Consider the following 23,714-nt stretch of genomic DNA (forward strand, 5'->3'; position numbering starts at 1 on the left):
CTGCGTTGGTGGAGACCGGACTCGTGGATGTGTTCAGCACTGGGGATGACGTGGCGTCTTCCGGTTATACCAGTGTGAAACAGGATAGCCAAGAAGAGGGTTGATCTGTTCGGGAGATGCAGGCCGGCGACGATGCCGCGGGGCCGAGGCGCAGACCTGCGAAGATGTCGCAGGGTCTAGGCGCATGAGAAGCGCAGGCCAGGGATGATGAGTCCATGGTAATTTGTAGCCTCTCTTGTAAAGTCCGTGCAAAGCCGGTCGTAGGTAGGTAAGGTCCTGTAGCTGCGCGGTGGAGTAACGGTGGGGCGCGACGCGGGTGGCCGACCTGTCGGGTGGCCAGCAAGCAGTCGCAGGGCTCGCAGGTTGGTCACTCGTAAAACTGTTAATTAATGACTGACTGAGTACATCTCGATGCGCTCGTTTTATAGTGCTAAGTGTATCGAGAATATACAGACTTGTATCTTATCTAGTATCACCATTGTATCTAGAGAGTTTTAGCTACGATGCATTTTGCAATGGCGAACGTTCCCGAATATTCTAGTATCATCGCTACATAGTTATCTCTAAATAGTATAACATAAATTCGCTATCCGCGTCTGTCTTTTTGCACACTTAGTTCTTCTAAACTACACAATGAATTTTGATAGGTTTTTCATCATTTAGAGAAATTCTTCTAAAAGGTTTTTTTATATATAAAACATGGATATTATATTTATAAAAATCAGAGAAAAGCTGATGTTCTGTAATCAAATCGTAAAAAAATATTTGAGGACACTTGCATTGCTAACGCTGGCTAAACCTTATGAGATACATCAAAATAATGTACTACGGAATTGTATAGCTTAAAAAGGCCTACAGAAAAGTCCGCAATGGTATATGTCTATCTCCTAAGAATAAACATTTATCTAATAAAATCTGCGTGTGTTTTTTTTTTTCGTTACCAGTAATTTTAATTAGAAACAACTTTTTTATGTTTGCATTAAAAAAATTAATATTTCAAAAACTATATGTTTATTTTTAATATGACAATTTGAAAGCGTATTTGATCACCTTTCAAAAACAGTTTTTGGTTTTCGGATACGTTCATAAATATTCAATTTAATTGGATTTTATTGCAAAGCGGAAATTCTCCCACCTTCTGACAAGATACGTGAAAGGTTACGGAAGAGTTAAAAATGCACGTCAAATCATCTAGAACCCCGAGCGACGTTGGATGAACGTCAGCTAGTTAATAATATTATTAAAGAGGTCACTTTTCTGTTGCAGGGAACAGTCACATAGAGAATCCTAATGCGCCCGGAGCAGACCCTGGTTGCAAGGTCACGCACTTTGATCGCACCAAAGAACAAAACCACGCCCTCGGAATCTTCTCTCACGCTGAGGTATTTATTTATTTTTATGTGAATAACTAGCTGTATTCCGCCACGCCTTGCTCTGGCTCTATCTGTGCAGATAGAGAAACAATAGTGCATGTTGATTTTACGTCCAAAGATGGCGCTGTTTTTGAAAAAACCTTGTGTTTAGCTGTCCCAGGTGACATCTATAAATTAATGTCCGGGTTATATCTTCCCACAGGAAAAACTAAACCCTTCCACACACTTTTCCACAAATGATCATCTAGTCAATCCACATTATGCAAGTGCATTATATAAGCATAAGAAATACAAAACAATACAAGAACAACACGTCAACTCACCAGAGATCAAATGGGAAAATAATTCACCGACTCCAGATATTTTCATATCAGAGGGTTCGGCTCGGTAGAACTCCTAACAGGACCTATAAATCCTACTGATCCCTCAATATAAATGTTTAAAAAATCTTTCGCAATCCTACATGTATTTAAAATGACTGATTTTTGCATTTTTATATATAAATTCTTTGACAGATCTAATATGCCTAAATTTTGAATGAGGTAGCTAGCTAGGTATAATGCCAGTAGCCGAAATAACAATATAGTATTAATATTAATTTATTTATTACTATCGGTACCCCGCCGCGCGTTGCTGTAGCTCAGTATGTCTGTGCAGACTATCTGTCCTGTCTCTCTGACAATAGTGCTTGTTGCTTTTACGTTCAGAGCTGGCGCTGTTAGCATGTTTTTACCTGTCACAGGTGACATCTATATGATATAGGTATATAAAAACACACGCGTATTTCAGATTTTGAACAAACAAACATTTACATTTTTATTTATATAGACTGATATCTGATATCTTGTTAGTTAAGTGTTTTATTATCTCCTTTTTTGAAACATAGATATAATGATATCCTCACTGGGATCTAAATGTGGGAATTTGGTTAAAATATTATTCAAATTTAGTAGTACGTATTAGTAGTAGTAGTATAAATATATTATGTACAAGGTGTTTTTTTGTTCAATTGAGTTGGTTTCAGTTTCAGTCTGTATTTGGTGTCAGTACATTATCTATTTCTGATCTCCCTATATTGTGTATCCAGCTTTTCATTTGAGATTTTAATGTTATAATATTGTTGTGAGTGGGATTTTATTGTATAGGAAGCTTTTTTACCCAAATGTATGTTGTAGTTGCTTATTGGATATGTTTTTGACCCTGAGATCTCGTGTTTCTAATATTTTTGTTAGTTGTTATTTCTTGTGTTTTGTATTTATGAATGTAAAGGAGTATTTTTTTAAAATAGATTTGTTTGAGTGATGTTAATGCCGCACGAGAATCCCAACCGTCTGGAGCCAGTGACGATGTTGTGAGTTGAAGAAGGATGGTGTGGGGAAGATCTGGTCACCAAACACGGCTAAAGCCATAGACATATGAATATTAGTAGACCTGCCCTAAGTGATTAAAAGCGTATTATCCCCACTCCCCATACCGGTTCCATTGGAGCCGGCTGTGCTCGCGTATGGCCTCAAGTGAAATTTGAAAACGTGACGTCATCATTCTTGTGCGAACTATGGTCGAGGCATCATCGGTTCATTTTACGAAATAACACGGCAAAATGTTGACTTGTACTATGAAAACTTGTAAAAATAGATTTGAAAAAGAAAATAAACCCAATTGTCGTATTACATTCCATATATAAGCATTATTTTACTTTATTTTAAGCATATTCTCATCGTGTAATATAGATCAGTTGTTACTATCACATCGAGAAACGTCTGGACGCGAAACACAAAGCTGGTTGGTTGCTGGGAAGTAAATTATGAACATTTATAAAAGTGTCTTAACTAAATACTTAAACGAAATATTCGACTCTGAAAATAGAAGAAATTTTTTGCCGAATTTGGACTTCGCAAATTTGTTCATAACGTGGCGAGTAATTTGCGCTCCCATGTAAAAATGTCTATTCATTCAAAAGCAGATTTTACTTTTAAGAAGTAAATGGTGATATTATAATGCGAGATGCCTATTTACTGTCAGATTGATTTATTGACGAATCACAGTCAGCTTCACTCCCTTCGTTCTTCAACAGTTGATTTTACCCCTCGCCATTATCTTCTCGTCTATTAATTCCTATGTCTGTGGCTAAAGCCATTTTTCAAGCCACGTTTCAATGCTGAATGATGGTCTTACAAAAAATAAACTAACTAACTATCACGCCGTTTCTCTGCAGGGGGAGGCAGAGAGGGCGGACCGCCAAACAACTGCGTCTTGGCACGCACTCCTTGCCTCATTCACATTCATACATCGTCTCTTACACATCCTTCTCTTATTCTGACTCTTGAAATGGCCTGGCTCAAATATATATATTTTTTAATTCCTTTATTTTTCCCAATTTTGCCCAGATGAATTTGTAGCCGAGTCTTGAGGATTTCGCCAGGAACAGGAGGTGTTTATTTAGTTTTGTTAATTGTTCGTTTATGTAAATTTTGTTATCTTCTGGAAAATTTATATTTTTTGTGTAAAAGACACCATATTTTCTTTTTTGGTCGATGATTTTCTTTTTAGTTTCTTTGTTTTGGAATGATACAATTAAGGCTGGATATTTGTTTAACCACTCAGAACATTAGAACGTCAAAAGTCGTAAATATGATAATAGCGGTCAAGACATTAGAACGTCTTTTCACGTAAACACGCAAGATTTTACAAAAATTGATTTATTTCCATCACTAGTATACGGATTGCCATGATTTAAAAAACAGAGTATCGATAATGAATAACGCTATTCAAGAATTCGCTGTATTCAAGAATATCTATGGAACGTAGAGGTGCATTATCTAAGCCGATTGAATCTGTCATCTTGTTCGTTCATAATTTATTGCGTTTCTAAATAATTTATTAAAAATATTTTAGTTTGGACGGTTAATATTTTGAGGTGACTAATTGTAGTTTTTAAATATATTTCTTCAATATATAAAGTGTTATTTCTTTATGATACTCAGAAAAAGGTACATTTTTCAAGGCTTTGAAATAATGGTAAGCGATTTTTACATATTTTTGACGTTTTCATAAAATGTGTATTTAGAAACGCAAATATTTACGTATAACAACACAATGCGATAGTGGATTTCATAATCTTTCCAAAACATTTTTTAGAATGAGGCTACGTTTCCCAAAATGTGAGTTATGAAGCTTTTAGTAAAACTCGTAAATAACACAAAAATTATCACGTTCTGACAGTTCTCAAAGGAACACATAATAAATAAAAGTCTTTGTCTGAGAGGTTAAAGGGTTTCTGTTTTTGATACGATAAATATTTGTTATTTTTGATGATCCGTTTCACATTTGATGGTTTCCATTATATTATTGACTATTTCTGATAAGTTTTCATTTTCTTTAACTGAAACTCCTTGTACATATCTCAATGTTATTTTGTTTGTGAATTTGTTCCAGTTTGTTTATTTACTGTTTTATTTCATTGTTTTCTGATTGCAGTTGTTTGATCAGTGTATCTTTCTTTTTATTATTTTCTTCATATTCATCAATTTTATTGCAACAGAATTCTACAGATTTTTTAAGGTCTCTTAGTTCATTTTTAATTTGTTCTCTAAAAGATTTCATCAATTATTCCGATAAATCTTCCAACTTTTTTAATATTTTATTTGTGTTGTAGTCATCATCAGAGTCGCCAGATGGTGCTTTTTTGGTGGTTTTTATTTGTTTGCTCATTTTAATGTATTTGATGAAATTCACTAGATGGCGTTACACTTATATTATTATAGTTTTTTTTTATTTAAAAAAAAAAGTTACTTTTACCGAGGAGCGAACTCAGCTCCTCCGCGACAATAGTGAGCGACGCTAAAGATGCTATTCTTTAGGCCAAGGCCTATTTATCAACAACCGTAACAATATTGGTACTAATATGTGATATCAAACAGGGGTCGCATCTTGGACCACTCTTATTTAATATTTACATAAATGACATTTACGTATGCTTTAAAAATAGTTACTTTGTTTTATACGCGGATGACATGAAAATTTATAAAGCTATACAGTTTTTACCCGATTGTATGGAATTTCAAAGCGATCTTGATAATTTGTGCGTAAATTGTGAATCAAATTTATTGTCCTTAAACATATCTAAGTGTCACTCGATTACATTTACTAGAAATAAAAACAAAATCATCTATCCATACAACTTGAATAACAAACCTTTACAACCTATGTCTACGTGTAAAGATCTAGGTGTTTACTTAGATAGCAAATTAATTTTTGACAAGCACATTGAACACATTATTTCAAAATCCTACAGAATGCTAGGTTTCTTATTTAGAATATGCAAAGTTTTCAAAAGTGCTAAGACTCTGAAAATTTTGTTTTGTTCATTGGTCAGAAGTCCACTGGAGTATGCTTCCACAATATGGAATACATAGATTTAGTAGAAAGTATACAGAATACATTTTCGAAACATTTACTCAAGAAATACAACAAAACTACAAATAATATGTTAACATTACAAAAAAGACGCACATTGTCGGACCTGTTGTTTCTACATAATCTGCTAAATAATAAAATAGATAGTCCCGAATTGCTATCCGTCATTGGTTTAAATGTTCCAACGAGGCGTACCAGGCACACTACACTATTTCATATTGAAGCCAACAATACCAATGCAGCAAACAACTCAGTAATTACTCGCGCAATCACAACATACACCCATTACGAAAAATTACTACATTTAGACATCTTTCATGATTCCTTTCTAACATACAAAACTAAGTTATTAAATTTCTTAGCATGACATATTTCAAAAATATTTTCACATCATTTTTCAAAACTTCTATGTATTAACAGTCAATTACAATTCGTGAGCTTATTATAATTCCTGTTTTCAATTCATTTATTATTATCTATCCACACACTTCCTTCCTTTTATAACAATCTCAGGCCAAATTTTGTAATGATATTTTATGGACATACGTAATAGGTACTACAATTAAGTAATAACTAAAAATCATCTAACTGTATCTTATTGTACTGTGTATGTCTTAACAAATAAATAAATAAATAAAATCAGCCTGACAGTACAATATTCTGTTTGCGCTTAAATGCGACATCACTTTCACTGAAGCACTACACAGATTTAAAATCACTTTAAGATATTGATCTGAGGACATTTAAATATGAGTAAGCAATAAAAAGTTCACCACTGTTCCACAGTTATATGAATCCTATAATTTCTATCCCCGCTATATCCGATTTTTTGTCAAAATGATCTGAGTATGACATCTTGTTCACATTTTTGCGAGCAACAAGAGGAGCCTAAAGTTGAGTTTCAAAACCCTCCTTATCACAACCAAAAACCATGTTAAAACTGCGAGTGAGAAACCAAATCCGCTATATCATACAGAAAGTTACTATCAAAACGCGCTATATCGGACTCAACCAATCACAAACAGTTATTTTGCCAAAATACAATATGGCCGCCGCTCTGACGCCACGCTCGTGTGTCAAAATCCCGCCATGTCGGCTCAGTTGACTTTCAAAAGCCTCTATATCACGAAGTGATTATCAAAATCCGCTTTATCCATTTTATTTATCGAAATTACTTAATAGGCCTCTTGCATCCCATTTTTTTATTTTATTTTCCGGTTTAGGCAAATATTCTAAGACATTCTGTATTTTTTTTTTTTTTTTAATCGTATTTTTGAAACCATGGCGATTTTTTGAAAATTTTAATCCGAAAAATCGGACCATTTTTTCATAAACCGGAAAGACGGAACATAATTTATGGGTGCGAAAACAAAATAATTACATAGCCCAAAAACATTTAAAAAAAAAACGACGCATTTCACACGAATGGCAGAGGAGAATAACGAGGCATACCAAAAATATTACATCTCATAAATATTTTTTTCCTTGAACCTTCTTATTGATCATTAATCCTTATTAATTTATTTAAAGTTTTATTCCAGCAGTACTGGGAGGATATTGCAATCTCAGTCTGCCATATTAAATGAGATGACATATAATATAAATATACTTATACACAATATTATAGGATTGATGAATATATACGATTATAATGTTCAGTCACTTAATCCAAATATTTTACAATAAAACCTAATGTACATAAAATTAAATGAATTAAAGGGGAAGGTTTATCAACAATATGAAATATATAAACAAGTATAAAGAAGGTTCTCATAAAATATATTTAGTTGGTCGAAGTACCTATATATTCTATATGTACCAAGGTTGGTTTTTGTTTTTGCAATGAGACTATTTTTAACAGCTGCACATTCTAGTTATATAACATATAACTTGATATTGTACCTCTTGTTTGATACTATCCAAATGTTGCGATTTAAATTATTCTTGTACTCATAAACTCATAATAATATATTATTAAATTTGATTTTGTTAAAATCAGGACCATCACCATTATACTTCTAAGACAGCCGCCACGGAAGGATAATCTGTACGATTTTCACATCATAACATCTGTCACTTCTGAATAATATCTGTCATGTCAAAACGAAGTACTTCCAATTCTAACGCTGCGTTTTGTTACTGTTTTGTTATTTAATTAAACATGGATTCGTGTAGTAACCGTAGGATCCGAGATCGTAAAAATAATTATAAATATTGTATGGTTCCTTTGTGCCCAAATACTTCGGCGACTACTAAGGAAAAAAGATTTTTCGTTGTACCGCGAATTTCAGCAATTAGAAAACAATGGTGTATTGCAATTCATAGGTCCAGTCAATTGGGTGAACTGTCAAATAAAACCGTACGATATGTCTGTGAAGATCATTTTAATGTAAGTATATTTTTTACAATATTATTGTTTGAACACAATATTTAAAAAATACATATTTTTCTTTGTTGCATGCTTCACGAATAGTTTGCTGTACAGTACAGTAGGTTGAGTAGGTGGGTCTATTACCTAGTGACAACAAGCCTACACACATTACAATATTGTTACACTTTTGCAGGCTATTCTCAAATGAAGATACTTATTATATTTGCATTGTTAAGTTTGTATTGAATAAATACAATGTCTCTTGATAAGTTGTATTTTTATTTTCAGTTAAGCGTGGATGCTCGGAAATGGCCCCAACATCTAAGTAAAAGGGTGCTTTTAAAAAAAGGAACCATTCCTCATAAATTTGAATGTCAAATTGGAGCTGATGGGCGAGATCTACTCAATGTGGTGGATCAGCATCCAAGCTCATCTAAAGGCGGTGAAGTGTTTGTTGCAAGTCTCGAGCCAATGTCTCCTTGCCTGTCTGATGTGGATGAGTCTGTGCCACAACAGATCATCAATCAACCTCAAGACTACGTTGAACTGGAAGTGTCGTTTCCTCTCGAGAAGCCTCAATGCTCTGGACTCCAAATACTTCAACAACATGTGGATGGACCACAAGATACATCAAGCTCCGAAGAAAACTTTCACATGTTGATAGTTGAGAACGCAACTGATTCGAAAGCCATTCAATGCAATTTGAAAAAGAAATTCAAAAGTAAATTGACAAATACAGGAAAAGAACACAGTAGGGGTCCAATCGAGTGTTTAACTACTCGTGACGTAAGTACTTCTCCTGTGAAGCATAATAAAAATACCAAGAATGTACAACTAAAGCATGTCACTCTTCAGCCAGACAGTTCTGCCTCGGAATCGGCATCTGGTTCAGAATACTCCCAACAAGCTACGTCAGATTCGTACGTTGATAGTAGTTCAAATAGTGATTTCAAAAGTCTGTCATTGAAATTAACTCTGCAGCATATTGAAAACAAACCAAAGCTGTATTTAGGAATCCTTAAAGATTTTTATTGGATTGTTAAAACCCTAGCACTCCTTGAAAATATAAACATTTTAAATGTTTTAATCGTTTTAAAAAAAATTAAATTAAACTCTAGTTTCAGCATTTTAGGTGATGAATTTGGCCTTTCTGAGGCTCAAGCTTCAAGAATCTTTAAGCAAAGTTTACCGAAGTTATCTCGTCATCTTGCAGAACTGGTATTTTGGCCTAAGTCAGAAGCAATAGAAGCCTTACTACCAATTCCATTCAGAGCAAGATACAAACATGTCGTATCAATCATAGACTGTTTTGAAATTCAGATAGAGAAGCCATCAAATCCACTGCAGCAGGCACTAACTTGGTCAGAATATAAAAAATGCAATACACTCAAGTACCTAATATCAATCACTCCCGATGGCTTTATTAACTTCATTTCAAAGGGCTTTGGTGGACGTACTACAGATATGATGATTGTGGAAAAGTGCGGCTTCTTGGACAACTTGTCTGAAGGCATGTCGGTAATGGCAGATAGAGGTTTTAAGCAACTAGCTACTATTTTAGAAGGCAAACATTGTCAACTTGTGCGTCCACCAAGTGTTGTTACAGGTGTAAATAGCACTAAAAGAGAGGTGAAGTTATCCAAGCAAATAGCAGCCCTGCGTATACACGTTGAACGTGTAATAAGCCGGCTCAGAGAGTATAATATTCTAAAGCCACATTCTTGTATAGACTTCCATTTGACTCAACAAGTTGACCATATTGTTATGATTGCATGTGGACTCATAAATCTACAAAAACCAATAATTTGATCATATTAGTCTTATTAATATTATTAGTCTTTTAGTGTTTTGTGCTCTACGCTAATGTTTAGTTTAAAATGTTATGTGCGCTTCATTATCATATAAACTTTAACTTGAATATAAATATTCATAATATGTACCAGTGTAATTTTGTTTATCCTTCATGTAATGTATATAGAATAAGTCTAAAGTGTATAATATTATGTAATTATAGCGCCAGTATGTGTTTTTTATAAAAACATATGTTGGAGCTTTTACTTAGAGTTTATAGGCAATGAAGCCACCAAAAGGGATAATATCAAATACTGTAGAATAATTTATGTATAACACCTTCAACTTCTTACATTTACCATACATTCTGATTATGCTATACTAGCGCCTCCTAGCCCCGTGACTTCTGTGGGTTGGTTTTTTTTAATGCATGTTATTTGAAATGTTTTCTTTATTTTACGTTAATAAATTATATAAGTCGAAAATAAAATATTTAGTAACCTACATACGACCTTACTGTTCTTATGCTCACACGTAAAAAGAATATTAAAGCCCGCCATTAGGTTTGTTTGTATTGTCCCGAAGAAATGCAACATGCTACACTAGCGCCATCTAGCGGCCAGCGTTACCAGTCAGTGCAAGTACTGACTATAATAATGCTTCCAATATTTTACTGAGAGTGGATTGATTGCTATTCATTCATTACGCCTTACTTTTACATCAAGTTTATATAAATACAGTTGTGTTGTAGCAAAGTGATCATGTTCCACTTTTTAATACATTTCTATTTGTGTTAGAATTTCCACTTTGTAATCATTTTCTTACTTCCAATAATAAATACAAAAAAAATCTATGCGATAATACAATAACATGTGTACGTATTATCAAATAAATACTAGGTATAAATGTAAAAATATGTCTTATGTAAACTTTTTGTTTTTGTTTTTCTGTCACTTTATACAAATACATATTATACTATGGTGGATGGGATGAAAATAATATGATGCTATTGTACATAATCAATATAATCATGTATTATTATGAATAAAGAAGCGAGTGTAGTGCAGTAAATACATGATTTATTTCAAATAATGTATACCTATACATTTTTTTTAAGTACAGGAAATATAGCTCTGGACCAAAACAGCATGGCTTTATTAATAGCTTCGACACAGAATTCTTCATCGTAATCGATGTGGAAAACATTTATTTTGCCAGATGATTCAAAGTTGGGTTCAGCAACACAAAACACTCCCTTGAATTTGTTCAGTACAAACATTTGTATTTGCATTTGTGCATAATACTTTCTGGCAACAACACCCTCAAAAAAGTAATTTTTCATTGTACTATGTTTGACTGGACACTTGACCTCAACAATATAATCATCAGTGACTGCATCCGGGGAGCCACCGATAATTGGTAATTTGCAACTGATTTTGAAACCACATTCTTTATATTTGTGTCCCAGTTGGTTTGCTAGTACCTTTAACACCAAAGGTTCTAAAAGCCGACCTCGTTGCATAGCCTTTGTGTCTGGAATCTTGGCTGCCCCTAAGATGACTTCAGTCAATGTTCCATCCAATGTTTTGCAGTTAGCTGCCTCGTATAGTTTGGATGCAGTAATTCTGCCATATCGCATTTCGTACCATAACGGGCAGTTAGCCTGCTTTCTTGTTAATGAAAAAACTTCCTCGAAGATATTTGGAGGAATATTTAGATCACATGTAATAAAATTGATGAAATCTGTAGCACTTGTATTGTGCAGGTTTCGTGTTTTCTTAAAAGCAGAAATCATCCTGTGCATGGACAAACAGTCAGTGGGCTTCGGATCCATGTAAAGTTGAGTCAGTTGGCATCGAAGCCCCTCCTTAAGACTCCTTTGGAGTACTGCTGCCAGGAAATCTCCATTACCTTTTTCCACGCTTTTTACTGCGTTCTTGCCAACTTGGGATGCCAGAATGAACTTTTGGGAGGTTCCGACACACGATAACTTTGATTTTCTCCAATAACAGTCGACAGATGTCGACGCTGGTTCTTCACTTCTCCTATGGAGCCATGTTAGAAATGCCAGTGCATGTTTACAGCCACCTGAAAGCAAAATGTTCCAAATATAAATTATTTGTCAACAGGTAGCTGGCAGAGACCCTCGCAATGATTCTGTGTTTGTTACATCACACAAGAGTTTGCTCTTCCCCACATCTCCATAGGGTAGAAGAGTGTAGAGGTTAGAGGAGAGAAACATATTTTACAATATAGCGACATACAGTTCAACTAACCTCTAGAAGCTGCACAGTCTTGACATTCTAAGACTTGTATTTCATCTTCCATCTCATCACACAAAAGTACAACAGAGTATGCTTTTTGGCGGACACGGTGCTCGGGGGTTATTTTTGCTTTCACTGTGCAGATAGGACCTTCTCTTTTTACCTGCACATACCCGATAGCATTATCACCATAACTTTCACGTGCAGACCTTTAAAATATATAATAATAACACGTTGAAAACAAAAGACAGTTGCATATAACTGAATGTTAACAATTGTCTTAATAATAATAATTGATGGAAACATAATATATAAGTACATATTAAATGTTGTCAAAATATATAACATAATATTCGTATATTAGAAGATACAGAAAAAATACTAACCTTTTTGTTTTGACATTTCTAATTTCGCTTCCAATGAAATTCATATTATTACTTAGAAAAGTAGCCATCATAAATGAATCTATGTTCGGCAAATTGTCAGACTGACCCTGAACAAAACCTACTTCAATCATTTCCAAATAATATATGCTTAATTTCTCAACAAAGTTAGCGGACTACAATACAAACAGCCAAACCCCAAACAAGTGTCAATATTCAAATTCACAAGTCGCCGGAAATCAAGGTGTTGCCATATAAAAAAAATAATCAGTGTGGAATTTTACAAAAATTAATTCAATAATATTGGAGACGGAACATTTTCAAGTGGTGACGTCACAAGCCAAAAATAACAGATTTATTTATTTTATTTAAAAAAAACTATACATTTCAAAATTTTTTGAGTAACATTTTCGTAATCTTAGTAGAGAAATCTATCCACTCATTTTTTTCCAAGTCATTAGAAAATCCTTGCAAGTGGCCTATTATTGCTAGACATATATAGAAAAATAAATGCTTTTCTAAATGTTATTACTCCAATTCATTATATAAAAAATTGTAATGCAATTACTTATGTACGCTAGAGATGTGACAGTTTTTTGCGGTTTTCTCCAAATCAATGAAAGTTGATATAGCGGGTATAGAAATTACACGACTCATATATTCACCAATATTTTTGGATTATTTCGGTAAATTAACTATAAATATTGATTATTTATGAAGAGCGATTTTTAGCGTGCACGCACAGTTCGAATGTAGGTGTTATAGGTGTTGTAGGAGTTTGATTCACTTGAATGTGCCATGTCTTCATCGAGCAACCCCAATTTTTTCTATCATTCAAATTCACTTCATATAATCTCTTATCACACCTTTCTTTATTCATCTGCCCTAAATGCTCAAATCATCTAAGCGTCTAATTATTAATATTACTCATCACGGTTTTACCACGCGTACTCCTGAGAGATCTCATTTCTACAGCATCCAGTATTGATACTGACCGGTTAAGTATTTATTTGTGGATATTCAGGTGCGAGACGATGCTCCTGAGGATACGGATACCGGGTCCCTGCTGCTGCCCGCTAACCCGGAGCACCACACGCTGCAGGAGATGGAAAAGGGAGAAGTCATGTCGTTCCGAACCAACTGCCCCGACTGCAGTGCTCCCTGTGACACCAATATGAAGATGACAGGTCTGTACAAGTCTAATATTGTACATTTATATTTACGCATTGTACATTTCCACAAAAATAAATCATGATAAAAATTAGTTTTATGTTTAAATGTTAACCACTCAGAACATTAGAACGTCAAAAGACGTAAATATGATAATAGCGGTCAAGACATTAGAACGTCTTTTCACGTAAACTCGCGAGATTTTACAAAAATCGATTTATTTCCATCACTAGTATACGGATTGCCATGATTTAAAAAACAGAGTATCGATAATGAATAACGCTACGCGTCTGTATTCAAGAATATCTATGGAACGTAGAAGTGCATTATCTAAGCCAATTGAATCTGTCATCTTGTTCGTTCATAATTTATTGCGTTTCTAAATAATTTACTAAAAATATTTTAGTTTTGACGGTTAATATTTTGAGGTGACTAATAGTTTTTAATTATATTTCTTCAATATACAGGGTGTATCGGCACTAACCCGACAAACTTTAACCAGCTATTCCTTAGCACATTTGGAGTAAAAAATGTTATGTGCACTTTGCTGTCCGGTAACGTTTTTTTTTAATAAAAAATTAATTAAACATATTTTCACCACATGTCACCACTGTTTTATCCTTTGTCAAAATTTGAAAGCAACATCGCAACTCTCGCGTGTTGCTGCGAACGAAGCCCGTATTACATAATCCAGTACCAGAAAAGAAATATTTTATTTAACAATAATGATTATTCACATTTTTCGTATGCGAATCACTGATTGTCTTCTTGTATTGTACACATCAGTTTTATTTTTGTATCTAAATTGTTTCACCTCTGGAATGCTTTGGTTTCACCTCTTACGCGTTTCACGTATTAAATAGTCTAATTTTGAAACTAAGAAACTAATTAGTAGATTTCCTGAATTTATAATCGAAGTCCAATAATTCTGAGCACTTTTAAAAACAATTTTCCTCACTTAGGTACTTATCAATAATAATAATTGGATTATTTGAACAGCGCCGTTGTTTTTTAAATCACCGTAAGTGCTCTGTCAAAATGTTACTTGCTAGGCTATCCTACAACGTATATTTTTTAATAAATTTAGTTATTTACAACTTCGCGGAATGTGATTTATGAATATTATTGCTTATGTTAAAAGCCTTCCAGAATTACCGGAATATAACGAGCAGCTTGACACACTTAAGTTTATTTCCACTAATTTGAAGGTACAAAGAATGTATAGTTTTAAAAACAATCCCGATGAATCAAAAAACGGTTCATATAAAACTGCTGCGCAACACACTGAGACAAAGGAAAGCACTCACACAAACGTCATGACTGCATTGGATTGACCACCTGCAAATGAATGCTGCCAGATTGCTAATTTATTTAAACAATAATTATTAAATTTTATTTAAAATATCGCAATTTTTTTAAAAAATCGACAATAAATTACAACTATAATTTAAAAAAAATATTCTTAACCCCACGCTTTTTCGTAATTGATTAATTAATTCAGAATTTAAACGTTGCTTGAAATGACTAGCCGTATTTGGTGACCAGATCTGAATATCCAGGTTCAGAATTTAAACGTTGCTTGAAATGACTAGCCGTATTTGGTGACCAGATCTGAATATCCAGGTTTAGAATTTAAACGTTGCTTGAAATGACTAGCCGTATTTGGTGACCAGATCTGAATATCCAGGTTCAGAATTTAAACGTTGCTTGAAATGACTAGCCGTATTTGGTGACCAGATCTGAATATCCAGGTTTAGAATTTAAACGTTGCTTGAAATGACTAGCCGTATTTGGTGACCAGATCTGAATATCCAGGTTCAGAATTTAAACGTTGCTTGAAATGACTAGCCGTATTTGGTGACCAGATCTGAATATCCAGGTTTAGAATTTAAACGTTACTTGAAATGACTAGCCGTATTTGGTGACCAGATCTGAATATCCAGGTTCAGAATTTAAACGTTGCTTGAAATGACTAGCCGTATTTGGTGACCAGATCTGAATATCCAGGTTTAGAATTTAAACGTTGCTTGAAATGACTAGCCGTATTTGGTGACCAGATCTGAATATCCAGGTACTTCCTCACCTTCCACTCCTTCCCTTAGCCATAAAACTTACCCCAATTCAACATAAAAATTGTTTAAATTATCGGATGTAATGAAATGCATAATAATTAGACCCCAAAATACTTAATTATTCAGGGAAATAAACCCCTGAGTCATCAGTTGGAAATACCAACGACATTAAGTGAAATTAACAATGCAATAATCCTATTATTGCATTGTTTAAAATTTCACTTAATTATTAGCATTAGCAAATAATATTGGGATTAGCAAATAATAATTTACGACAATTTACTCGGAAATCAATAAAGCCAGAATAATAAAAAAAGAAAGTTATCACTTACGTCGTCTGTAAGTGGCTTTACCAAAGTTTGATAATGCCGTCAGAAGGTGAAACAGCTGTCACGCGTAATAATAATTACAACTAGCAGAACTTGTTTATAAACACACTGTTTTTATAAATTTTTTAATAAGACTGTTAAAATAAAAAAAATCTCTAAATTGAAATGGAGTTCTACAAACTAAACTTAAAATCAAATAAATTTATTGCGAAGGTTCAAAGTACTGTACTGTAATATTATATTAAATAATTTTTACGTGTTTAATTATTGTTTAAAGTCAGATTAAAGCGATTAAAAAACCCACCTGGCAATTCTTATTCGAGTTTCGTTGTTTTTACGTATTGGCGCGCTTACAAGCATCAGTCGTCTCATTTTTAACCATTAATATTTAGTGTGTAGGAAAGAGAGAAGACGCTTTTCGACACACTTGTCGAAAAACTTGTTGAATGCCGACGGGCATACTCTTCTACAGATTTTATTAAATATTGATATGTAGGTAATATTGATGTGTAAATGAATGACATTGTGAGAATTTTACCAATAAATAATAAATGAAAATGCGGACATGTAGTTTATGTTAATTTTTTTATTGGAGCATTTGTTCGAAGTGACTACCATTATTTTCGATGCAAGCGTGTAGTCTTGTTATATTTTGATTATTTAAGTTTGCAGGATTTGCTTTAATTTCTGCAGCGGCTTCCATCACTCGTTCGAGCAGTTGCTCTCTTGAGGCTATTGGCTTAGCATACACTTTTTCCTTGAGAGCCCCCCACAGGTAGTAATCCAGGGGGGTCAGGTCGGGTGATCTTGGTGGCCAAGCAATGGCCGGACTTCCACGGCCTATCCAACGACCAGGAAACTCGACATCCAAGTAGTTCCGCACGGCAATCGAATAGTGTGGTGGGGCTCCATCGTGCTGGAACCACATTCTCCGTAGTAATTCGAGGTTCACATCTTCCAGAATCTCGCCCAGTTGCACTTGTAAGAACTCCAAATACATCGGTCCATTTAGTCTGGGAGGCAACTCGATTGGACCGAGTATTTGATTTCCCAGGATTCCTGCCCACATGTTGATGGAAAATCTGTCCTGGCTCGACGACTCCCGAACAAGCTTGGGGTTTTGTTCAGCCCAATGGTGCAAGTTGTGCACATTTAGCACTCCTGTTTTAGTGAACTGTGCTTCGTCGGTAAACAATATGTTTTTCATGAAGTCTGCATCTCTTATGACATTATGCAGCATTCTTCTGCAGTACACGACTCTGGAAAAGTGGTCATTCTCCATGAGGCCTTGGCAGCGCCTATAGTGAAAAGGTTTGAGCCCGTGCTTCTTCAGAACTCTCCATACCGCCATGTGTTCCCTGTGTCCTATCATCAGAGCGACCCGACGCACGGACAGCGTGGGGTCTTCGGTAATTAAGTTCAGGATTCTCTCCTCAACTGCCACAGGAACGATGTTGTGTCCTCCGCCGGCGCCTTCAATCCGTCCGATGCCACAGTCACGCAATTGTTGATACATCTGAAACAAAACAACAAATAACAACTGCTTTTATTATTCAGCTCAGTAATAATGTCAAATAAACAATCGCGGGCTTTTTCACTCATTTTATTTTTAAAGAACACTTATTTTAGGCACATATCAGAAAACTTACGTTTTCTCTTCATTTATTTCATTTTTTTATAGTAAAATGTATAACAAAGTGTTTTAAATTATAATTTTCTTAACTAGGTACGGTTGATATCTTGGATTCACAGGGGTGAAATTGAATTCAAGTAATTTAAATAATCCCATGGTGAGAAAGGGAGTGAATTCAATTGCAGTGAATGATGCATTTATTAGAGATTAAAATTAATTAACTTTTTAAAACGCCGTTTAGTGACCACTGAACACAAATCACCTAAAGTACAATTTACATTTTTAAAGTTGGTGGCCCCTTGTTATGTTTTTAATGTTCCCAGTTTAAATTTCAAAAGCGCTTTTTGGCATTATCAATGAATGTAAATAGTTTCAATAAACAATTGATAGGGTACAAACCTGGACAAAGGTAGCATGGTGTGGGACGCGTCTTCCAGGAAACCTCATGCGATACTCCCTTACGGCTGCTCGTGAATTTCCATTGCAAAATCCATAAACAAAAACAATATCTGCTTGCTCGGCAGGTGGATAATTGAGGGGCATATTTCAACAGTAAAAACTTAGATAACAAAACAAAAACGAAACTAGAAACTTGATGACATGCGAACTCCCAAAACAGCACTGACCACTGATACGAGACGGGGTGGCGGGAACCACACGGGACTTGAGACAGAATATGTGTGAAAGAGATGACAGTAGCGCGGCGTTGCCAATTATTTTACCCCTATACTGTGGGCAGTAGCGGAGTGTGGAAATTTTATTTATTTTTTGTTTTTAAAAGAAAAAAAATGTTACCGGACAGCAAAGTGTACATAACATTTTTTACTCCAAATGTGCTAAGGAATAGCTGGTTAAAGTTTGTCGGGTTAGTGCCGATACACCCTGTATAAAGTGTTATTTCTTTATGATACTCAGAAAAAAGTACATTTTTCACGGCTTTGAAATAATGGTAAGCGATTCTTACATATTTTTGATGTTTTCATAAAATGTATATTTAGAAACGCAAATATTTACGTATAACAACACAATGCGATAGCGGATTTCATAATCTTTCCAAAACATTTTTTAGAATGAGGCTACGTTTCCCAAAACGTGAGTTATGAAGCTTTTAGCAAAACTCGTAAATAACACAAAAATTATCACATTTTGACAGTTCTCAAAGGAACACATAGTAAATAAATGTCTTTGTCTGAGAGGTTAAATTTATATCGAATTTTATAACAGCTTTTATCATAGCCCCACATTTATAACAGTTTGGTTAGTTATTTATTTATTTATTCATTTTCGGGAAATCGTCAGTTTACATTTAATCAGTTTGTACAACAGTAGTATATAGTAAAATAAAACCATTTATGGATTTCATCCTTGTGACTTTACCTCTACTGAGACAGCATAATATGGAATAAGTTAATTAAATTTGTGAGAAAGGAATATGAATCAAAAAAAATATACAAAACAAAAGATTATATAAAACGAAAAATTTACAAAACAATACATTTATAGCCATGGAGAGAGGTTGTAGATATAAATCAAATCATAATAGAGATATAAACAATAGAGACATAAACATTATTCACAAATCATCAGAGAAATATTCTTTTATGGACCTCTTGTATTTGATAAGTTTGCAACTGAAAATATCAACCTTGGATAATATGCTATTGTAATAATTGTATAGTCTGTTCAGGCAAGAATTCTGCTTAGAGTTCGTTTTGCTTTGATCAACCCTGAACAGGACCACAAGAGCGTGTTGAACGCGCAGGTACATTGAATGGAATCTTGTTTAGCAACTCTGGGCATTGAATATTATTGTTATCTACTTTATGCAGGAATAGTGAATCCTTATGATGCCTCCGTAAACTAATAATTAATTTATGGAGTGAGTTCGGAACATGGACTTTATTTCAACAAGAAAAGCAATGGTTAAAATAGCTAAGTAGTAACAGTTTTAACGAATACAACTAACTTTGCGGAATAGGCGACACAGCGCCATAACTCTGGACTGGGTACGAAAGATAAAGATTTCCTCTAGGTACTCTACAGAAAGAGACAATGCATTTCGCTATCGGTATCTTTAAGACATCGACAGGGACGACCTCTCCCTACCAGGTTTAGGTCTTGTGCCTACAATGGTTTCAGGTTCTCTGCTGGTTCAAGGCTGTGCACCCGCTTTTATAGACCGTCCGCAGTACATCTTTCGGTTGGCGGCAGGAGGGTGAGACACTGATTGGTATACTGTGAGCTGCATGACCAATTGAAGATCTATGACGACCTCCATTTGAGAGAAATGCAGTTTTAATATTTGAGATTGCGCAGTTTCATCTCGTTACAGAAATGTTTAGCAATGTGTACATGCCTTCTTACCCGTAGATGTTGTTCATTCCAAGCATACCCAAGAGAAAATTATCAGGACAGAGCCACAATCCCTTTGGTATAGAAATCTCAGAACTTACTTTACCTGGTGTAGACTCCAAATTACCGACCCACATTCAAGTCTACTCCTTTCTAAGGAATCGAATCCTGTTACTGATTGAATAACGCGCTCCAGATTTGAAATTCCTAATTGAAAAAATAGTTTTTTATATCATTTTCCCTTGTATACGACCACACATAATTTCGAATCGATTGTATGGAGCTCCACAATGATCTGAACTCTCTGGTTAATGTATATTGTCTAGAAAATCGTCTTCTTCTGAATGCAGATAAATGTAGCGTCATCTCCTTTTCTCCAAAGAAAAACACAATATTATATCCATACTTAATTAAGAACAATATTTTAAACAGGGTAAATGTAATAAGAGATCTTGGAGTTCTATTAGACAGTAAGCTTATGTTTCAATCTCACGTCGAGCATATCACGTCGAAGGCTTTGAAAATGTTGGGATTTATACTTAGAGTAAGTTCAGTTTTCAAAAATCCACAAACTTTTAAGATTCTTTACATATCTTACGTCAGAAGCCACCTGGAGTACGCTTCTTCAGTGTGGAACCCTCATTGTCCTACTTATAGAGCAAATCTAGAAAGAGTTCAGAAAAAGTTTATCAAATATGTCTCTTATCGCGTGCGAAATGATGAATACTATGTCCCCATAAACCTTAAATCTCTTGAACAACGCCGTGATATCAGAGACCTATTGATGCTCTATAAGATACTTCATAACCATATTGATAGCCCATACTTACTACAAAATATTCATTTCAAATGTCCAAAAAGAGTTACTCGATCTCTGGATACGTTCTATATTCCTAAAAGCAATACAAATTACCTTGAAAATGTATTTATAAGAAGAAGCTGTAGCACATTTAATAGATTATGCCCAAACATCGATGTGTTTAACACGAACCTAGCTAAATTCACAGCATCCGTAAAAAAGTGATACTGCATCTTATTTAACCAAAAAACTTAATATTTCATTGATTTTTTTTAAATATTTCAATTGATTAATACATTTTTCATAATTGATGTACTTTATCAGAATTGTTTGTATTAGGTATATGTTGTATTTTTCTGTTATGGTTTTTTTTGTCGTTATTTTATTGGTCAATGACATAACTACTCTGATCACTGTCATATAAGCATGCTTAAAGACTGTTTATAACGCTAATAAATAAAATAAAAATAAAAAATAAAATTGCTGCCACACAACGGATTATTATCTTGCGATGCCAATTATTGATTGTGTATTTTTCATTACAGATATTCCACATTTCAAGGAAGTAGTCATTATGGCTACGAACTGTGACCAGTGTGGACACCGCACCAACGAAGTAAGTTATTTCACAGTTATGTTGATAGCTAAGTTCTATATCATAGGAATTCTAAATCAGTACTCTCTCACTAATTCGCTGTCCCGTATATGGGCAAGTGTCAAATATTTTTTATCGTTTCTAATTTATTTATGTTTTAAATGCATATTTACAGAATAAAAAATTCCAATAACAAAGATACATTATACAAATACACAATCATAATGGGATGATACATTTATAGAACCACTACAAATAGTACAAAATCATATTATCAAGGTTATATATAATAAAAAGAGGACATTTTCGACTGATAAATTGTACAAGGAATCTCAACTATTCAATCTCCGTAAACTATTTTTACTTCACAGCCTGAAATATGTCATGAAAAATCAAAACAAATTTCAAAAATATGAACCCAAAATCAACTTAATCATGTATTGTATACCCCACAAACCAATACCAAACTAATGCAAACTCACAGTAGCTTTATTAGACCTCGCACTTTTAATCTATTACCAAAAAAAATTCAAGTAACAACTAAACTAGCGCAATACCAAAAAGAATTAAAATTGTGGCTGTACAATGCAAATGTTGAAGCATTATTCATTTAATTTTTACTTTTTTCTCTTTTACTTTTTGTTTCTGTATAGTTATTATTATTTTATTTTGTGTTCTTTTACTTCATATACAGTAAAACTCGCTTAAGAAGTTCCCACTTAAGAAGTTTTCACGCTTAAGAAGTTTTGATTCTTGGTCCCTTGAAAATTCCATACAAAAAACACGATTTTTTCCCACATAAGAAGTTTTAGAGCTAAAACTGCTTCCCGCTTAAGAGGTTTTAGAAATCCAGCGGTAAAATCAACACAAACGAAATATTGTGTCGCAAAATATCTAAAATGAACCCTTTTCCAAGTCATAAATTGAAAGACGTTGACTGAAACCCATACCTAGTACCTGAGACCATAAAACCCTTTGTCGGCCGCCGGGCCGTAAGCCGTAACCTGCCGTAACCAATAAATAAACCAAATACCCCGTCTCCTAATCCCCTAACTAGGTAAAATAGCAATGGAACGAATAAACAATGCGGAATTATGTAACAAATATGCAAGTGTCTTTAAGGCCGAAATAACATGAAAGATTATATTAAACTCAACCTTAATGACAATGTGGGCTAGATCTACATTTGCATACATTTGACGCCTCATTCAATAATCTTCCCTTTGATAATGAACATAGAGATGTTTCGTAATATTATTGTATAAAATTTTTATTCCATCGAATTTGTAAAACACGAAAAACTTTTGATAATCTATCGGATCACGGTTAATACGCAATATTTCACCTTTAAATACATAACATGATTATATGGCGGGGGAGATGGTAAAATATGCATTATAATTACGTTTTTTTCATTCAAACATCAAAAATTGCCGTGCATCATGTTTCATCTGACATTTGTCGTAAATTAAGTTTGAAGGTTAGGAAATACATATGCATAAATTTAAAATGTAGATTGAAACGCATGATAACTAGAAGATGTATAGATATATATATTTTTTTTTTTGACCGCTTGGATCATATGAGCTTGTTTTCACGACAATTTAACATAGGAATGACGTATGCCCCGGACTTGAGTTATTAAATGGCTAAAATTGAATCCCACTTAAGAAGTTTTTTTTCCCCTGTCCCTTGGAAAACTTCTTAAGAGAGTTTCACTGTATATTATCTAACAATCTTTATTTTTACTTTCATTTATTTTTAATATGCACCTCTTGCACAATCTTTTAGACTAACTTTAATTATAATCCTACCGTTTTTCTTTATATGCTTACTATTATTTTTAGGTACAAAAATATAATGTATACACTTATATTACCCACGCACAGGCTGCGCCTTAGTGGGTTCCCTTTCTTATTATTATAAAACTGTAATGTCTAATTGTATAAATTGGGAAAAAATAAAGGAAATAAAAAAAAAAAATAATAATAATAATTGCCTAATTAGCGATTTAAATTTATTAATGCTCAGGTGGAAAATGTCGATGTCAGAGGCTAGTGAGTTTAGAAGGATTATCATTCTTCCGAGAGGCATTGCTAATGGTAAGTTAGTCCTACATCTCGGAAGAATTAATGGTTTGTGTCTACGCGCTCTTGCGAAGTTATC

The 23,714-nt window shown here is 34.1% G+C and overlaps 2 protein-coding genes across 3 annotated transcripts in view; both read left to right on the forward strand.

The window, feature by feature from the left end:
• The window catches only part of Zpr1 (zinc finger protein Zpr1), a 127,439-nt gene that overhangs the window by 13,033 nt on the left and 90,692 nt on the right, over window positions 1-23,714 (forward strand). For both annotated transcript variants that reach the window (XM_089641593.1, XM_089641592.1), the window contains exons 4-6: window positions 1,267-1,382; window positions 13,623-13,785; window positions 21,499-21,569. In XM_089641593.1, the coding sequence (XP_089497719.1) occupies window positions 1,267-1,382; window positions 13,623-13,785; window positions 21,499-21,569 (350 nt within the window). The remainder of the gene's footprint in view (window positions 1-1,266; window positions 1,383-13,622; window positions 13,786-21,498; window positions 21,570-23,714) is intronic.
• Window positions 8,632-9,969, forward strand: LOC149416209 (uncharacterized). The gene has a single exon (XM_089641641.1). The coding sequence runs from the start codon at window positions 8,632-8,634 to the stop codon at window positions 9,967-9,969; it is 1,338 nt and encodes a 445-aa protein (XP_089497767.1).

The sequence above is a fragment of the Hesperophylax consimilis genome, chromosome 17, assembly GCF_061612785.1.
Source record: "Hesperophylax consimilis isolate HC1 chromosome 17, BYU_Hcon_1.0, whole genome shotgun sequence".
Lineage (NCBI taxonomy): Eukaryota > Metazoa > Arthropoda > Insecta > Trichoptera > Limnephilidae > Hesperophylax > Hesperophylax consimilis.

Excerpts from the sequence above, each read along its gene's own strand:
- LOC149416209 (XM_089641641.1), top strand. The coding sequence starts at position 8,632 with ATGTCTCCTTGCCTGTCTGATGTGGATGAGTCTGTGCCACAACAGATC.